This window comes from Chiloscyllium plagiosum, chromosome 40 (assembly GCF_004010195.1).
Source record: "Chiloscyllium plagiosum isolate BGI_BamShark_2017 chromosome 40, ASM401019v2, whole genome shotgun sequence".
Classification (NCBI taxonomy): domain Eukaryota; kingdom Metazoa; phylum Chordata; class Chondrichthyes; order Orectolobiformes; family Hemiscylliidae; genus Chiloscyllium; species Chiloscyllium plagiosum.
This window is the reverse complement of record NC_057749.1, coordinates 11901050-11920179: the sequence shown is the minus strand read 5'-3', so window position 1 is coordinate 11920179 and position 19130 is coordinate 11901050. Positions and strand designations below refer to the sequence as shown.

The 19130-nt window shown below is 43.1% G+C and overlaps 1 protein-coding gene across 2 annotated transcripts in view; it reads left to right on the top strand.

The window, feature by feature from the left end:
- Window positions 1-2168: 2168 nt before the first annotated feature.
- Window positions 2169-19130, top strand: part of mtmr10 (myotubularin related protein 10) — a 32089-nt gene continuing 15127 nt past the window's right edge. For both annotated transcript variants that reach the window (XM_043680327.1, XM_043680326.1), the window contains exons 1-8: window positions 2169-2275; window positions 2356-2413; window positions 7175-7311; window positions 10981-11053; window positions 14225-14367; window positions 16262-16352; window positions 18658-18808; window positions 19032-19119. In XM_043680327.1, the coding sequence (XP_043536262.1) occupies window positions 2210-2275; window positions 2356-2413; window positions 7175-7311; window positions 10981-11053; window positions 14225-14367; window positions 16262-16352; window positions 18658-18808; window positions 19032-19119 (807 nt within the window). In that variant the 5' untranslated portion in view covers window positions 2169-2209. The remainder of the gene's footprint in view (window positions 2276-2355; window positions 2414-7174; window positions 7312-10980; window positions 11054-14224; window positions 14368-16261; window positions 16353-18657; window positions 18809-19031; window positions 19120-19130) is intronic.

Sequence of the window (19130 nt, the reverse complement as noted above, 5' to 3'; positions counted from 1 at the left end):
CCACACTCGGACATCTGTCCGTGAGGAGTTTGCATGTTCTCCCCGTGTCCTCAGCGTGCTCCACTTTCCTCCCACAGTCCAAAGATATGCATGCAGGTTAGGTGGATTGGCCATAGTAAATTGCCCATAGTGTCCAGGGATGTGCAGGCTAGGTGGATTGCCCAGGGGAAATTCAGGGTTAGAGAATAGGGGAATTGGTCTGGGTGGGATGCTCTTCAGATAGTCACTGTGGACTCAATGGATTGAATGGCCTGCTTCTCCACTGTAGGGATCCTACTGTATCACATGCAAGGACTTTTCTTCTTGCTCCATTGTTATCACCATATTCAAAGAAATCTCTTTGTTGTCTTCCTATTTGTCACCTACATGTTGCCCTTTGGTCACAGTCACCACTCTGGATATCTCTTCTTTTGTAACAATATAAGACAGCACATCAACATCAAGTACCAGATAAGAGAAATTACTTCCAATCTACTGTTGAATAGCTATCAAATCCAGCCCTCCCCCTGGCAACATACTAAGTTTGCGTGTTACATTTGACATCAAGAGGAGCTTTGGAACACACAATTGAGTGATCATTAAGCCTACCTATTTCTACCTCTGGAACAGAATCCAACTTTGCATCATCTGAGTTATTCTGTTACAGAACATTGTGTTCATTCCTTTGTTATGTCCAGATGTGATTATTCCAATGTACTCTTAGCTGGTTACCCACACCACACACTTGAGATCATCAAAAACTCCTTTGTCTGCCCTGAATCCCATTCACCTGTTGATCCCACACCATCAGAGGGGTGATGTTTCCCAGGGCTTGATCTAGACCCACAGCCCATTCATTAGTCTCTAGATCCACTCCTTCCCTGATCTTATCCTAGACATGCAGTACTTCCAGATTCTGGATCAGTTGTGCTGGAAGAGCACAGCAATTCAGGCAGCATTCGAGAATTGCTGTGCTCTTCCAGCACCACTGATCCAGAATCTGGTTTCCAGCATCTGCAGTCATTGTTTTTACCATGCAGTACTTCCAGCCTGTTGTCCTCATGGTCCCAGCAATGACTCTGCCCTAAGGACATCCTTCCCTTGTTCATGTTGTTAATGCTCCCACAACCCCAAGGCTCCTTGCCCGTGTTCGTACCCACATTGGTTTCATGGAAGCCCCTCGTAGGGCCAAGTCAAGATTAGAGTGGTGCTGGAAAGCACAGCAGGTCAGGCAGCATCTGAGGAGTAGAAAAATAAACATTTCAGGCAAAGGCTCTTCCTCAGAAATCCTGACCTGCTGGGCTTTTCCAGCACCACTCTAATCTTGACTCTAATCTCTAGCATCTGCAGTAGCCATTTTGCCGAAAGGTCAACCTTAGTGGCCCTGCTCCCACCACCCTGACACTGTCCTCTTCCTGGCCCCACCCACTCTACTTTTGACAACACTGCTTTGCCTCTGGGCCTTTCCTCCCCTCTGCACCACTGACCCGCTTTTCTGAGTTAAAAATCACACAACACCAGGTTATTAGATTAGATTATTTTACAGTGTGGAAATAGGCCCTTCGGCCCAACAAGTCCACACCGACCTGCCGAAGCGCAAACTACCCATACCCCTACATTTACCCCTTACCTAACACTACGGACAATTTAGCATGGCCAATTCACCTAACCTGCACATCTTTGGACTGTGGGAGGAAACCCACGCAGACACGGGGAGAATGTGCAAACTCCACACAGTCAGTCGCCTGAGTCGGGAATTGAACCCGGGTCTCTGGCGCTGTGAGGCAGCAGTGCTAACCACTGTGCCACCGTGCTGCCCATTTATGGTCCAACAGGTTTATTTGGAAGCACTAGCTTTTGTTCAATATATAATCTCAGTTACAAGACACTGTAATCTTTCACTATAAATTCCGTGTCTTGTGATTTTACGCTCCACACCCACCTGATGAAGGAGCAGCGCTCTGAAAGCTACAGCTTCCAAATAAACCTGTTGGCCCAGACCTTGGTGTTGGGTGATTTTTAACTTGTCCACCCCAGTCCAACACTGGCTCCTCCACATCATTGCTGCCATCTCTCACGAACCAAGTTCCCCACTGGCCCACCCCCATAAACCCCCCCGCCCCCCCAACAGGTCCCACCCCCGTCAGAGCCCACCCGCCAAAGCCCCGCCCCCACCAGCAGGCCCCGCCCCCATCAGACCAGGCCCCGCCCCTCCCACCCGTCCCTCGGGATGTTCCGCGGCTCGGGGATGAAGAGCTCGAGGCCGAGTTTCAGGAGTTACCTGCCGCCGGCGGAGGTGAGGCTGAGTGCGATGTGTCAGGCCGCGGTCTCTGTCGCTCTCTCGGTGTCTGCTGTAACGGCTGTTTCTTTCCGTAGAGCTCCTTCCCGAGCCGGGCCGAAGTGAACCGGGTGTGTGAGGCCGCGCTGTTGCCGGGTGAGTCTTTACTCGAAGCCGGGGCCGCGGAGGCGGTGAGTGGGGAGGGCCGCACTGAGAGCTAGGAGTCTGAGCCCGGGGTAGAAACTTTGAAGGAAAACGGAGAGAAAAGTTCCAGAGAAAGGCCCCCTGAAGTGGGAGCTCAACGTGGGCTGTTATGGGGGCGAGGGACCGAAGGTTCCCTTGTGGGTGTGCACCTTGGTAAGAGAGGGTCTACTGTCTGAGGCTGGGCTGCAGATTGTGCCCAGGGTTTGATGTTTTCTGAGTGAGAATCTGGTCAGGCAGTTTATTGACCAGAGTCTGGGGAGAACCATGTTCTTGATCAGAGGTTACTGGGATCAGTAACAGCTTGATGGGCCGAATAACCTTTCATATTGAGCAACACCAGGCGACATTAAAATGGTTTGGCAAAAGAGAGGAACGATGGAAGCATATTAAAACAAGGGAGTGAGCTTCAAAATTGAGGTGTTGCTTTTACTGTTCAAGTAGATCCTGATTGCCCTAGGACCCAGTATATGTTGCTCAGATTGATTTGGAACCAATGTACATTTGGGATACAGCAGTGGGTCAGTTTTTGTACAATCGTTAAGTTCCAGTTTTGCAGCGATGTCACAGTTGATCACAGTTGGAGGGTGAATTTCACTTCCCTGCAGTGTCTCAGATCTGACTAAAGGTAGATTTGATTGATGCTGTGTATCTTGTAGTGACTAATTAGGACATACTGTTATTTCCAGCAGCAGTGTCACACCAATCTGTCAGGTGTCTCAGTTACTTTGGTCTGAGTCTGAGAGACTGGAGCACAGGATAGTACAGGATAAGAGAGAGAGAGAGTACTCCTTGGTATGGGTAGGGGTGCAAGTTTTGACAAAATAGCTTATTTCTAAATAATTTTAGAAAGTGTTGTCTCATTCTGTCACAGCTGTGTAAATTTCCTCTTTTGGGAGCAGATGTCATTATTGATGGGACAATAATTTGGAAGGCTGTCACATTGGAACCCAGCTGTAGTATGATTGGGCATGTCGGTGTCTCACCAGTGGAAATCATCATCATTAATGCTGTAACCTAATCATCAAATTAAACAAGATACACACAATTTTTCTATTTTAAAAGGACATCACTGAGGGAACACTGCGCTGTTGGAGGGTCAGTGCTTGGGGGAGGGAGATCTGTTTGGGAATTGTCAGCGGGTCATTACTGAAGAGCTGCACTGGTGATGGGCAATGTTCTCATTCAAAGAATTGAGATGATCTGGATTTTACAGGGTGAAAGGGTGTTTGAGTCAGAAAACCTCATTTTTTAAAAGGTACTGGGTATGCAGTTGTTCTGATGTAACCCACAAGGCTATGGGTTGAAGTATTTCAATGTGGGACTAAACTGGCTGGTTGCTTGTTGGCTGACTTGGGCCTAATGGATTGAATCCTTTCCTTCCATGTCATAAATGTATTTGCTTCTACCGGAGTTTTTTTGTGCCATAAAACTCAGCAATGGTATAAAATGAACTGTGGAATCGCTCTGTCCATGCTAACTGTGCTGAACTGGATTTTGAATGGATGAAGATATTTAGTCACAAGTGAGTAGTAGCTCACGTGCACCTTCTTGAGGGCAGGTAGGGATGGGCAATTAATGCTGGCCCAACCTGCATCCCATTGGTGAGTAAAAATATATTGACAGCATTATTGCTGTGGTAATGTCCGGGTGTTCCACTGAGTTACACTGAGCACTTTCAGGCAGTGGTACACTCGTGATAACAGTAATGATTCTATGACTCACATGGCAATGAGCTTTAATAATTCAACACAAAACTTATTGTTTAACCCACCACAAAGCAAGTATTTTGTGTTGTATGAACAGTTGAAGAAATGGCAGAATGAATATTTCCTGCACACTGTAAGAGGGCTTAGGCCTTTTGCTGACTGTTGGTGCAGTGATTGAATGTCTGATTTGTTTTGCTTTTGATGGACTGGGTACAATGTCTGACGTTTTCCACGTAATTGAATTGTCTTGTGACCCTGTCTCAACTACTTACACGTGTATGCACTGTTGGCAACGTCTTGTGTCTGTCTGATGAACTTTGATGGGTGTTTCCATCACTGTGCCCATTTTATAGTTTTCAGTGATAGCAAAAATGAGGAGGCTATTCAGTCCCTTGGAGACAGTGAGGTCTGCAGACACTGGAGATCAGAGTTGAGAGTGTGTTGCTGGAAAAGCACAGCAGGTTAGGCAGCATCCAAGGAGCAGAAAAACAGCCGTTTTGGGCCGGAGCCCTCCTTCAGGAATATTCAGTTCCTTGGACCTGTTGTATCATTTAATAAGATCATGGTTGACTTGTATCTTAACTTCAACTACCTGCCTTGGTTTCTACCCCTTAAACCTACAGAAAATGTTTACAGTCTCAGTTTTTGTGATTTTCAATCAGCTGTTATTGGGGACATATGTTCAGATTTCCACCTACTGTTCTGGTGAGAGAGATCTGCTGGAACATTTCAGGTGGTTTAGCTGCTCAGTATCAGAAACAAGTCCAAGCCTGTCCTAGTGTGTTGGCAATAAACATTAATTTCATGAAGAGTTTTTTTTGTTATACAAGAGAGAAATCTTTCAGGCACACTGAGTCTTATTAAACTCCCCAAAGCAGTGGAGATTCAGGGCTCAGTAAACAAGATTGGTTAGGAATAACTTTAGATTTAGATTTCCTACAGTGTGGAAAAAGGCCCTTCGGCCCAACAAGTCTACACCGACCCTCTGAAGAGCAACCCACCCAGACCCATTTCCCTCTGACACCCTAATGTATCTAACACTATGGGCAATTTAGCATGGCCAATTCACCTGACTTACACATCTTTGGACTGTGGGAGGAAACCAGAGCACTCGGAGGAAAGCCATGCAGACATGGGGAGAATGTGCAAACTCCACACAGGCAGTTGCCTGAGGCTGGAATCGAACCTGGGACCCTGGTGCTGTGAGGCAGCAGTGCTAACCACTGAGCCACCATGCTGCCCCCATTTTAGAATGCAATCTTCGTGAAAATGATTTTTCAAGAAAAAATCAAATTGCTGCAAGAGTCAATATTTGAATTGGATTTTAAAAATGCTGATTTGTTGTGTGACATTTAAGAACAATTCTGAAACAGACTGATGTTAGAATGGCACAAAGTGTGGATTTAGCTTAGTCTGTGGATTAATCAAGGCAGGTAGTGCCATATCAATGGACTGGAATTTCTATGCAGTCTCTGCCTCACCATATGAAGGTGTTAGGTGTAAAATTAATGGCTATGCTTTTCAACTGACTGTACAACTGGCTGATATTCTCGAACACAGGGCCAGCAACCACTAATGAGGCAGTTTCACAACCTGAAGCTGCTGGCCAGGCTGCATTTTTTGATATGAAGCAGCAGATGTGATTATGGCTGCACAAACGCTTTTTTTTAAACTGACTTATAACCATCTGAAACATGTTGAGTAGGAACATTTGTAGCCCTGTTATAAGCCACAGCATGGAGTGACATGTTAATTGAATCTCTGAGCAATCAGACTGTACAGTGATGGTTTTTCTTTATTAAATCAGACATTTTCTGTCGATGTCTCGTGTGTGTGTTCTTAAACTAAACCATTTTCACTCTGCTTGTTGGAGTGTTTTTAATCATTCAACATCACTTTTTGAAAAAAACTGGTCAAGTTGCAGACTGAAGCTATTTTTGATAATTTAATGCATCTTGGTTAGCATTTTAGCTCTTGACCAGGTGTGTTACAGTAGAACCAGCTTGTAACCTTCACTTCTTTGGTTTTAAACAGGATAAAGCAACTGTTTTCTAAAGGCTGAAAAGCTGGCAACAGTGGGGATCCAGGGCATAAAACATTAAAAATCAAAAGTGAATGGAATGCTGACCTTTATATCCAAATGACTAAAACACATGGAATAGAAGTTATATTTCAGCTTTACAAAGCCAAGTGTGGACCCTGTCTGGAGTTACTTTAACCAATGTGATCGCAACACCTTGAGAAAGATATATTGACTTTGGAGGGAATGCAGTATAGATTTATTGGAATAATACTTGGATTCCAATGCTTAGATTGGGAAGAAAGATTACACAACTGGGCATGTGACCCTGGAATTTAGAAGGTTAAGCGGGGTGGAGGTGGTGTGATTTGGTCAAAAATTTCAAACTATTGAGAGGAACAGATTTTGTAGCTGGAGAGAAACTTTCTGCTGGTTTGGTAGCGAGTTGACGAGAGGGTAGTCTCAAAATTAGAATCAGACCTTTTAGGAGTGAAACTAGGAAACACAAGGTGCTGGGAATTTGGAACTTTTCTATATGCTGTTAATTAAAATTAAATGTGATATTTTTTGTAAATTAGAGGTACAAAAGGAAAATTGCCAAATTAATTTATGTGGAAGTTCAGCCATGATCTTATTGAAAGCTGGATCAGGCTCAAGAGGCTGGATGATCTCCTCTATCACTGTTCCCAATGCAGATGGTGGATGAATGGAATTTGAAAGACTTTTGAAAGCCAGTATTTGATTCTTTTCATGATTGTCTATACATAACACCAGAATTGAAAATAGCAGATCTCAAGTTATCCCAAGTTTACTTGACCCCATTCTTTCCCCAAAGCTTTTCTGACTTGATTTGGATCCTGTTTGGAATTAGTTGGTTATGAAATATTGGGCTGGACACCATAACTTTTTATTTCTGGGGATATAAACCATAATCACCAATGTGGTGGGACACTGAGGTATTTCTAATCTCCAGTTGTTTTATTTCAGGGGAACTTGTGGTGAGTGAGACGAGCAATGTCCGAAAATGTATTGCTACGGACACAAGTGCTCATGATCTCTCTGGGACATTGCTATGCACCAACTTCAAGATCTCCTTCATTACAAAGGATGTGACACCTTTTCGGGTTTGTGCATTCTTGTAAATATTCAAGACTTGAGTGATATCTGTCTCCTAATAAGCATAAATAAATTGACAAATCAATTTCATGTAATTCTAGACTGGAGAAAATTGAGTTATTATACTTAAAGCAATAAAGATTATGTAGATATTAAATAAGCCTTCAGAGTAAAAAAAAATTGATAGAGTAAATAACAAGAAATTATTTCCACTGACAAGAGGGCCAGTAACGAGCAAGATAATTGGTAAAAGAGCCAGAGGGTGTGATGAAGAGACTTTTTGTTTTGCATTGAGTCATGATGCACAGCCTGAAAGGATGGTGAAAACAAATTCACTGTTAATTACAAAAGGAAATTTCGGTGTACAATTGAAAAAGAAAACAATATCATCCTATAGGGAAGGAACTGGGCAGGAAACTACAAATGAACACAGAATTTGGGAGGAATTCAACTGGTCTTGCAGCATCTAAGGAGAGAGAAGTACTGTTTCAAGTCTGTTATGAGGAAGCACAACTTCCTCATTTCACAGATGTTGACAAACCTGAGTTTATCCAGTACCCTGTGCTTGTTTCAGATTTCCAGCATCTGCAGTGATTTGATTTTTTTGGGGCAGGGAATTAGTTGGATTGTTCTTTCAAAGATTGATGTTCAGAGATCTTGGAGTTTGTTGTAGTTTCAGAAGAGGGTTGATAACTGGTGTTCTGAAATGGGGAGAAGTTGATACTTTTGAGACAAGGCTAAGGGAGCCAAGAGCAGAGATTGAAATGGGGAGACTGTTGAAGGTGTGCTGGGAGGAAAGCGTATAAGGAGGATATAGAGTTTCGTGCTGTGATCGATAGCTGATTGTATATGTTGGGGTAGGAGGAGGAATAAGTGAATAGCCAAATTTCCCCTCATGAGAGTATTGTAAAAAATAAAGCTAAGTGTGTATTAATGAGGGGCTGCTTATTGACTAGTTCACATTCTGATCTCTGCCAACGAGAAATGTTTTATACAGAGTAACAGACTGTGTGTTATATAACATGAGATTTTATGCAGAATAACTAACTTATTGGGGATGGGGAGAGGGAGGGAGGTAGTATAGAATAACAGACCTTGCATTATGACATAATCTGGGTACAGCACAGCATGTTCTCTCAAGCAGTCAAGCCACAAGAAATGTTTTGTGTGTAATTATAATAATGAGCAGAATGTTGTGTTATTCTGTATGATGTGTTATAGGTTAATAAGGAGACTGCTGTAACAGGTATTCTGTAGCAACGTTGGTGTTATACTGGGTAGTGCACAGCGTGATTTATGGCAATGAGATTATTATACCGGGTGCCCACAGTTTACAGAAGATTATATTTTATGGACAATCTGAGGAAAGCTTTCTACTTGTGGTTTGTCTTGAATCATTGTTCCATTCATCTGGACTGTTTAGGAAAATTAAAAATGGTGCAATTATCTGAGGTGAAGCACATGCCCAGACAGGTTCAGAAAACGAAAAAAGACTCAGCTCTTTAACAGGAGCAGAAAAACTGTGTCTATCACCTCTCAGTTCATTACTGTGAACAACCTAAAGGCAGTTGACGTGACAGAATTTTTTGGAAAATTCCAAATAATAACATTGGAAAGTTTCTTCTACATTAATTATGACCAAAATATGCTTCAAACAAATGCATTTTAAGAGTTCGCTATCAGCCAGTGTGATAGAATAGAATACTAAAGATACTTGGACTCATTGTTATGTTCTTTATAGTCCCTTAAAGGTTGTCCTCTGTGGCAGGTGTAGGTAAGTTGGTAGGTCAGAATTACAGGGTCACTTTAAATTGAGTTGAATTAGCTTTATTGTCATGTTCAAAGTTTGTGCGAAGATTTGTAGCTCGGGTGCTCGTTGTTGTGGTTCTGTTCGCCGAGCTGGAAGTTTTTGTTGCAAATGTTTCGTCCCCTGGCTAGGCGACATCATCAGTGCTTGGGAGCCTCCTGCGAAGCGCTTCTTTGATGTTTCCTCCGGTGTTTATAGTGGTCTGTCCCTGCCGCTTCCGGTTGTCAGTTTCAGCTGTCCGCTGTAGTGGTTGGTATATTGGGTCCAGGTCGATGTGTTTGTTGATGGAGTTTGTGGATGAATGCCATGCCTCTAGGAATTCCCTGGCTGTTCTCTGTCTGGCTTGCCCTATGATAGTAGTGTTGTCCCAGTCGAATTCATGTTGCTTGTTGTCTGCGTGTGTGGCTACTAAGGATAGCCACACGCAGACAACAAGCAGCATGAATTCGACTGGGACAACACTACTATCATAGGGCAAGCCAGACAGAGAACAGCCAGGGAATTCCTAGAGGCATGGCATTCATCCACAAACTCCATCAACAAACACATCGACCTGGACCCAATATACCAACCACTACAGCGGACAGCTGAAACTGACAACCGGAAGCGGCAGGGACAGACCACTATAAACACCGGAGGAAACATCAAAGAAGCGCTTCGCAGGAGGCTCCCAAGCACTGATGATGTCGCCTAGCCAGGGAACGAAACGTTTGCAACAAAAACTTTATTGTCATGTACTCAAATGAATACAGTGAAAAGTTTTAAAGTCGTCACTTACAGCGCCACCATGGTACAGAGGTACCTAGGCACGATCCTGAGTTACAGAATAGAGAAATGAAGGAAAAACGTTACTTTACATCTATACAGAGTATAACCAAAGGTCAGAAAAACAAGAAACAGAATTAAAAAGACAAACATCGCAGTCTCTCTCCAAAGGTTTTCTGCAGCAGACTAGTGTAGGGGCCTCCATATGGTCTGACCACGAGCTGCCGCCATGCTCTGCAGTGAGCCACTGGAGGCCTGTTTCGGGCCACTGTGATTCCACAATGACTGTGTAATGGTCACATCTGTCAACACCATTGTGGACAGATGTACCTACAGATTGGTCTCCACCAATGCCGTTTCGGAGGTTGGGGCCATGTGTCCAAGGCCGAGAGGGAGGAGAGTGAAAAGGGATTTCTGCGTTTTGAATCGCATACTTAGAACATAGAAGAGTACAGCACAGAACAGGCCCTTCAGCCCATGATGTTGTGCTGACCATTGATCCTCATATATGCACCCTCAAATTTCTGTGACCATATGCATGTCCAGCAGTCTCTTAAATGTCCCCAATGACCTTGCTTCCACAACTGCTGCTGGCAAAGCATTCCATGCTCTCTCAAAATTGTGTAAAGAACCGGCCTCTGACATCCTATACTTTCCTTCAACCAGCTTAAAACTATGACCCCTCGTGTTAGCCATTTCTGCCCTGGGAAATAGTCTCTGGCTATCGACTCTATCTATGCCTCTCATTATCTTGTATACCTCAATTAGGTTCCCTCTCCTCCTCCTCCTTTTCTCCAATGAAAAAAGCCCGACCTCAGTCGACCTCTCTTCATAAAATAAGCCCTCCAGTCCAGGCACCATCCTGGTAGTGTAACATGATAATGTAACATGATTTCCTCCCGCTACAGTTATAAATTGTGTTCATATTGTACCAATTGATGATTTATTGCCACACTGCTTGGGAGTACAGGTAGCTGTAAATTGTAAAGCTGCAACTCAATTGTCTTGAGATTTAGATATCTGCAACTGTTAAGGAGTAAAGCTACTCATTCTTACTGTTCTATGAGGGAGGCAGAAATTAATTCTAACTTTGTTTCAATTTCAGAAATTTCAGTACAGAAACCTGCTGTTGGAGGAACATGACATCTCTCTCACCTGTGTGGAACAGGTTGTAGCAGGTCTGGTTCTCTTCACTTGTCTGTTCTGTTATTCGCTAAGTAGACAAGCAGGAGGCTGGAAGAACATAGCAAGCCAGGTAGTATCAGGAGGTACAGAACTCAATGTTTCGAGTGTAACTCTTCAGGAATCATAGAATCTCTGCGGTGTGGAAATGGGTGCTTCAGGCTCAACAAGTCCACACACGACTCTGTGAAGACTATCTCATCCAAACCCATTCCCCTACCCTATTAATCTACATTTACCTCTGACTAATGCACCTAATTTACATATCCTTGAATACTATGGGCAATTTAGAATGGTCAATTCACTTAACCTGCACATCTTTGGATTATGGGAGGAAACTGGAGCACCCGGAGGAAACCCATGAAGACATGGGGAGAATGTGCAAACTCCACACAGTCGCCCAAGGCTGTGACTGAGTTACAGTTGCTTTCTGATTTTGTTCCTCCTGATTTAACTTTTGTAGGGTATAAATAAAGGAGGTTAGGTCACAAGTCATCTCAAACTTGTGTTTATTGGCCACATTAATTGTTAAAGACTCTGATTTTTGGGTTATCACAGGAAGTTCTGTTTTTGACCTGGATTCAGAAACAACTAATAGTCATCAGAAGATTAAATCATGGCGAAAGCACTACGTGTGACACAGACACAGAATGTTCTTTGGGCAGGGGACTTGATTGTCCAACGTAGAGAGTGGCTCAATAATGTCACTGCTGACTGAGTTGATTCAATCCTATAGTGCATAACTGCCAGACTGGGTCTGTGGCAGGTGGTGAGGGAAGCAACACAGGGAAAAATACACTTGACCTCATCCTGACCAATCTGTAGGTACATCTGTCCACAATGGTGTTAGCAGACATGACCATTACACAGTCATTGTGGAATCACAGTTCCACTTTCATATCAAGGATGATATATAATGTTGTCCTATCACTTTGCTAATGGGATAGATTTCAAACTGATCCAGCGACTCAATACCAGGCACTCATCATCAGCAGTTATATTTATTGCCATGACTTGGCATCCCCTGCTCTATTATTATCATTGAGTTGAATCAATGAAGAGTGAAGGAAGGTAGGCCAGCAGCAGCATCAGGCATACATAAAAATGTGTTAATCTGGTGAAGCTACCAAATGGGACTACCTCCATTCTAAACCACATAAATAGTATGCAATAGATGCAGCTAAGCAATATCACAACCAGTTGACCAGATCCATACCCTCAGTCCTGCTACATCTAGTTGTGATGGTGGTGAGCAATTAAATAGCCAACAAGAGGTGGAGCTTCACAAATATCCCCATCCTCAACAGTGGGGAAGCCCAGCACATGAACACTAAAGATCAGGCTAACCCATTTGCATCCATCTTCAGCCAGAAGTGTCAAATGAACGATGCATCCTGGCCTCCTCCAGAGGTTCCCAACATCACAAAACAGTCTTTAACCAACTTGATTCACTCCACAAATATCAAGAAATGGCTGAAAACATTGGGTGCTCTGGGCCCATATGACATCCCAGAATTGTACTGAAAACCTGTGCTCTAGAACAAGCCTTGCCCCTAGCTAAGCTGTTCCAGTACAACTGCAATATGTTACCTACCTAACAATGTGGAAGATTTACTAGGTATGTCCTGTCCATACAAAGCAGGACAAATCCAACCCATTCAATTAGACTCCCTCCAACCCTCAGTCCACTCTCGATCATCAGTAAACCAATGCAAGATGTTGTCACACATTCTGCTCAGGTAAGTCATGAAGGACTGTCCATCTCAACCTCTCCTCTCACCTGAGGCATGGTGACTCTCGGGTGCAACCACCACTATTTCTCTCTTTTATTTTCTTTCTCGCTCTCGCTCTCGCTCGCGCTCTCTCTCTCTCACTGCATCTTCCCCTCTCCCCGGCTCCACCCGAATCACTTGGCTGCTGAGGCTGACAGCGCACAACGTTTGCCTGAGTGTGGTATCAAGGATCCCTACAAAACAGCAGCAGTGTGTAGCACCTTGAAGATATAATGCAGTAACCTACTCAGGCTCCTTCCAAATCTGCCACCTAAACAGACGAGAGCAGCAGATCCATGGGAACTCCAGCACCTGCAAATTCCCCTTTAAAGTCTCACAGCAATCCTGATTTGGAAATATATCGTTGTTCTTAAGTGACACTGGGTCCAAGCCCCAAAACTCCCTCCTTTAAAACACCCTGGGGTCCCTAAGTGCCAAACACTGCAGTGGTTCAAGAGGCAGCAAATCACCAACTTTTCAGGGCAGTTAGGGATTAGCAATAAATGTTAGCCAAAGCAGAATACTCTTTTCTCTTGAACGAATAAACTAAAATCCTTCAAATGCAGGTTTGCCCAGGAGGAATGGGGTCTTGGAATGTTAGGATCTGGGGCTCAGTGCCCTGCAGGCCAGTGGATTGCTATCAGCTGTGGAGGGAATGCAGGTCCTTTTAATCTCATCCTTATACTTGGTGTCACTTTTAGAATTCTATCATGCTTCCAGGTTTTTTTCCTCACAATTACATTGCTCCATCTGCATTTGCATACCCTTTTCAGCCTCTTAAACAGCTGTTTTCCATATACTGTTCCTCACCTTCCTTTCTACGTTAAAAGAAGTCTTCATTGTGCAGCTTTTTAACATCGCACTCACTTCTCGTGTCTCATCTTCCCCAGTCTCCTTTTCGCTCAAAATCCACAGCCTTTGAAAGCCCAAGCATGGTCTTACCAAGACTGTTGCTCCAGATTTCCCTCTTCTCCAAGGCTGCTTTGGTCCTTGATGTTAGCCGGTATTGTAAGTCATGATCTTTCACCCTTTGTGCTGTTGTATACAGAATGTGTTGGTACTAAATAGAATCAGGTTAAGAATTGTGAAGTATGAAATAAATGTAGGTTTTCGACTAAATTAAAGTACAAGAAAATGTACTTTCTGTTTGGCAATTCATATGCTTTTGGAAACTTGCTTCTCTTAAATGGAAAAGACAACTGCAGACATTGAATGAAGTCTGTACATTCTCAGAGGAGCTGCTGCTTGTTGCTTTTATTCAAAAAAGTAGGCCATATAAAATTGCAGGTATGTGTCATGTATTTTTCACTTGACCTGTCTGTCTTTGAAAGAGGGGTTCAGTGGAGTTGGCTCTAACCACCTGTGCGTTTAACATCCCACCTTTTCTTCATCCAGTGAATGATGAGAGGAAGAAGAGGAAGGTTTTGGGGCCTAATCAGCGCCTGAAGTTTAAACCTACTGAGCTGATCATCTACTGCAAGGATTTCCGTATCATTCGCTTCCGTTTTGATGAGTCTGTTCCAGAATCAGCCAGAAAGGTGAATAGTACCTGGGTGTGATGGGCACTGTGTGGCCTTGGATAGTGATTGTACAAACCAAGTAGATGAAGTAATTGACAAGAATGAAAATGGAGACCTGGCAGTCAAAACAGGGCTCTCCTGTCTTGATGTGTAGCTGTTCTCTTGATGAATGGCAGTGATTGTATTGTATGTATAATAAAACTGAAAGAGCCTGGAGTAGTGGAGGAGTGATCATGTGCTATACATAAAAAGCTCTTTGTGCATGTCAGGAATTGCTACTGTGACAGGAGGCCTCCATTCTAGTGTTCACTTTTAACTGTTTACTTGCAGGCTGTGACTAATTGACCTTTCTTCATCGTGACTGCATTTGTGGAGAAGGTGGTCAAAGTGGATGAAAACACATACTGAAATATTAGCTTTTCTTTAGTGTTTGCTGAACATTCCTAAGCAAGGCATTTGCTGGATGATTATGGAAACGTAACTTTCAAAAACCTGCAGAACCACGAAGCAGGGGCTTCCTTAGTTTTCAAAGTATGGGTGAGAGGGGAAGAAAGTAGAATTAGTTAGGATTGTCATTACTGTTCTGTGATCCCTGCTGAAAATTGTACATTAGATTATGGTAGGATTAGGCCTCTCTGTCCCCGAGTGAATGTCATATTGTTGCGAACTGTCCAGTGGCTACTGGAATGAGGTACCTGAGACTCCCTGCAAGAGGTAGCATCATTGGATGGTGAAGGGCAGCTGATTGGTTACCGCTAAGCATGAGTCATTTTTTTGCAGCTCAGTTATTTTCGGTCGGTGTGTTGGAATATATAATTCAAAACTGAAATCCTGCCCATGGCCAGTGGGAATGTTGAGTGCACTCCTCTAAATGGGAGCACTGCCTCTACTGTTTATTTTTCTCAACACTATTCTACTTAAAATGCCTTGTATTCCATAAAATTACCAAACTGGATTGCCATGTGATTATGGACTGAGAACTAACTTTACCGTAGAGCCACTATCGCTATGATGAACTGAAGCTGTATGATTTTGTCTGCATATTTTGAAGGAGGAGGGATTGCACTGATATTAAATACCAAGTTTTGAGGGTTAACTGCAAAAGAATGGGATGTAAACTTGACATTGAGAGTCTAGTAGACTGATACAGAACAGAAATAGTGGTAAGGTGCCATCTATCTTGGATGCTGGGTGTTCTGACATCTGCAACAATTTACTTCTAGAGCACCTTTTAATGTGGTTAGATATCATAAAGTATTTTACTGGATTATCTGAAAGAGCTTATCTTTGAACCACAAGGAAGTAGGAGGGCAGGTGACAAAAAGTTTGTTTAAAAATAGTAAGTTTTAAAAGAAACGTCTTAAAGATAGGGAGAGAAGTGATGAGTTTTATGGAGGGAATTCCAGAGCTTAGGATTTGGGCAGCTGCATGCAAAGCATCAGTCATGGCACAGTTTAAATTAGGAATGTTCAAAGTCTAAAGTTGATGAGCACAAAGATCTCGGAGGCTTGGGGCTGGAGGGAACTGCTAAGATAGGAAGGGTTGATGCTATGGAGGGTTTTGAAGCAAAGGATGAGAATTTTGAATTTAATTTGCTGCTGGATGGGATAAGGATATTAGGTAGGGCAAGCAGAGGTGTGATTGATGGATAGAACTTATTGTGAGTTAGAAATGCTATTGGACCAGGAGAAGAATCAAGCTAGATCCTGATGAAACCTAGAGGACACGCTTTTTGCAGCTTATTGTTTTCTCTAACATCTAAGCTCCTTTGAATGATGATGTTGGAGTTATAATTGTGATGGTTGGAGAGAGTTTAGGCCAAATTGTGAAGCTCTTTCCTTACAGCTGTGCTGTTGGTGAGAAAGAGGTTCAGTTTCTGCGGACTTAACTTTGGATTCCTCTTTTGTTCCAGATCTGTCTTGTGATTGCACATTACTCTCAGCCGAAAGATCTCCAGCTGCTGTTTGGGTTTGCATATGCCAGGGAAAAATGCCAGAATTCAGGTAAGGCAGTGAGAATGCCAGTGCATTGCAGACATTGTACTGTTTTGATGTAGTTTGCCCTCAGTCAGTCTAACTACTTCAGTGAATCTCATCTTCTATCAAGTAGATTGTATTTGACAACAATTCCATTTGCTGAGTAAGCAGGTTTCCCAAAACCCCTTTCCCAGCCTGTTATGGGAAGTGCAGTGAGCAACTGAGCTGTGCAGGTCAGGCGCTGTAATGAGTCTTAGTCTTAGACCATTGAAAAACGCCTTTTGGCAGAATGTCTGTGATGGTCAACAAACCCCTATCCCCTCTAGTCCTGGTTCCCTATACCATCGCCTTTTATGTTATGGTATATCAAGCAATCATGTAAAAATTTTTATGTTTCTGCCTTGATACATTTTTCCTTTAAATCCTCTCTAGACCTCTAGGCCATAATGTTCAACCCATGCCTTCTAGGTAATTGACCCTTTACTGAGGGGAAAATCTTTTCCCTATTTATGAGCCTCATTGTTTTGTACACCTCAAAATGGATGACAATGCCACACATTGCATACAGTTTCTTCATTACTTACCTGCTCAGTGCCTTGTCTGACAAAGGCAAGTTTACTATATGCCTCCTTAACCATCTTATCCACTTGTCCTGCCACTTTCAAGAATCAATGGGCATGCACACTAATGTCCTTCTGATCCTTTCCTGTGATCCTACCATTCAACATATGTTTCTCTGTTAGTTCTCCAAAATACACCACTTCACACTTATTGTGATTAAATTCCATTTGACTCTTCAGTCCATCTGACCAGCCAGTCTATAACATCCTTTACTTCAAGGCTTTCCAGTTTGCTGTTTACCACATTACTAATTTTTTGTGGCATTGCAAACTTACTGATCAAACCCCTCACATTCCTGACCAGATCATTCGTGTACACTACAAGACAGCAAAGGACTTGGCACCAAATCCCTGGCACTGGTCCACAACTCTGGACTCAGGCTACCAGTCACAAAAACACCCTTTGGCCTACACTCAGTAAACCAATTTTGATCCAATTTGCAAATTTCGTTAAATTCTATGGGCTTTTGCCTTCTTGACTAGTCTGTTATGTAGAACCTTGTCAAAAACATTAGAGTAGAGTAGCTTTTTATTTGTCATATACAACTGATACAGTAAAAATGCGACAGCGTTCTTTCAAGACCATAGCTGTTACATGGACAGCACAAACTACACACGCATACATGACATAAAGTGCATAAGAAGTGCAAAACACACAAGTTACACTGTAATAGAAGTATGATAAATAATAAACACTTTTCCAGCAGCATTTCGAAGTCATGCATTGAATTTCAGATGGGAAAGAGTCCGATTAATACTGTGTTAAGGAGCCTGATGGTTTGCAGGAAGAAACTATTGCGCAGTCTGGCCGTGAGAGACTGAATGCTCTGGTATCTTCTGCCAGATGGCAGGAGGGAAAAGAGTTTGAGTGAGGGTTATGTGGGGTCTTCCACAATGCTCTTAGCCTTTCAGATTCAGCGTGTGGTCCGAATGTAGGGGGGGGGAAAGAGAGACCCCGATGATCATCTCACACTCCGTTGCAGGGTCTTACAATCCAAGATGGTGCAGTTCCCGAACCAGGCAGTGATGCAGCAGCTGAGGGTACTATCAATGAACCCATTGTAGAATGTGGTGAGGATTGGGGGTGGGAGGTGGGCTTTCCTCAACTTGCATCAAAAGCAGAGATGCTCATTGCTTTCTTGTCTATGGAGCTGGTGTTGAGGGTCCAGGTGAGATTCTGCACCAGGTGTACACCAAGAAATCTCGTGCTCTTCATGATCTCCACTGGGAAGCTATCTACATCTATGGTCTGCCATAGTCTATATAGATGATATCCACTGCAATACTATCATTCACACACCCAGTTACTTCAATAAACTCAACCAAACCTGTCAGGCATGATCGCCCCCTCTCAAAGCAATGCTGTTTCTCCTTGATTAATTCTTCTTTTCCAGCAACACATTTTCAGCTCTGATCTCCAGCATCTGCAGCCCTCACTTTCTCCTCTAAATTGAGATTAAAATTTCTGTCCCTCAGAATGTTTTCCAATGGTTTCCCAGCACTGATGCTAAATTTGTGCCTTACACTTCAAAATGTGGTCAGCGTAGGAACTGGAACAAAAGAGCAACTCTCTCTTATCATGAGAAGAATTTTTTTTGTAAAGCTGCTATGTGTGGTTGGGGAATAGCTTGATCTGGTATCAATGCTTGATTACAGTTACAGATTCCCGTCTCTGATGTAAAAGTCTCTAAGCCATGATCATCTTCTCTTAGTTAACAAGGTCAATGGAACAGACTTGGAATTGGATGGATTGCAGACCTCACTGTTTGAAACCTACTCTGACTGGGATAGGGAGATAAAGCGGACAGGGGCATCGGAGTGGAGAGTTTGTTCTGTCAATGAGCACTATGCCACTTCCACAAGGTAGGCAAACTTAAAAAACATGGACTGTGGCATGGAGAAGTGTGTCAATGTGAAATGTGATTGTATTTCAGTGTGATTTAAAGAGCATGATTTAATAAGAAGCTGGGCATCAGGGAGAATGGGTGATAATCCGGGTTATTTCCTTTATTGTTCTCATTGTAGAGTTGAAAGAAGCATATGCTTTGCGAACCATGCTATTATGTTAATCCAGTTGTGTTTATAGCCTTCCAGAGTACTTTGTTGTACCCTCTTCTCTGGCGGATGAAGACTTGAAACAGTTGGTTCCTTCTTTCAACGGTGACCGAATCCCGGTGGGTGCTTG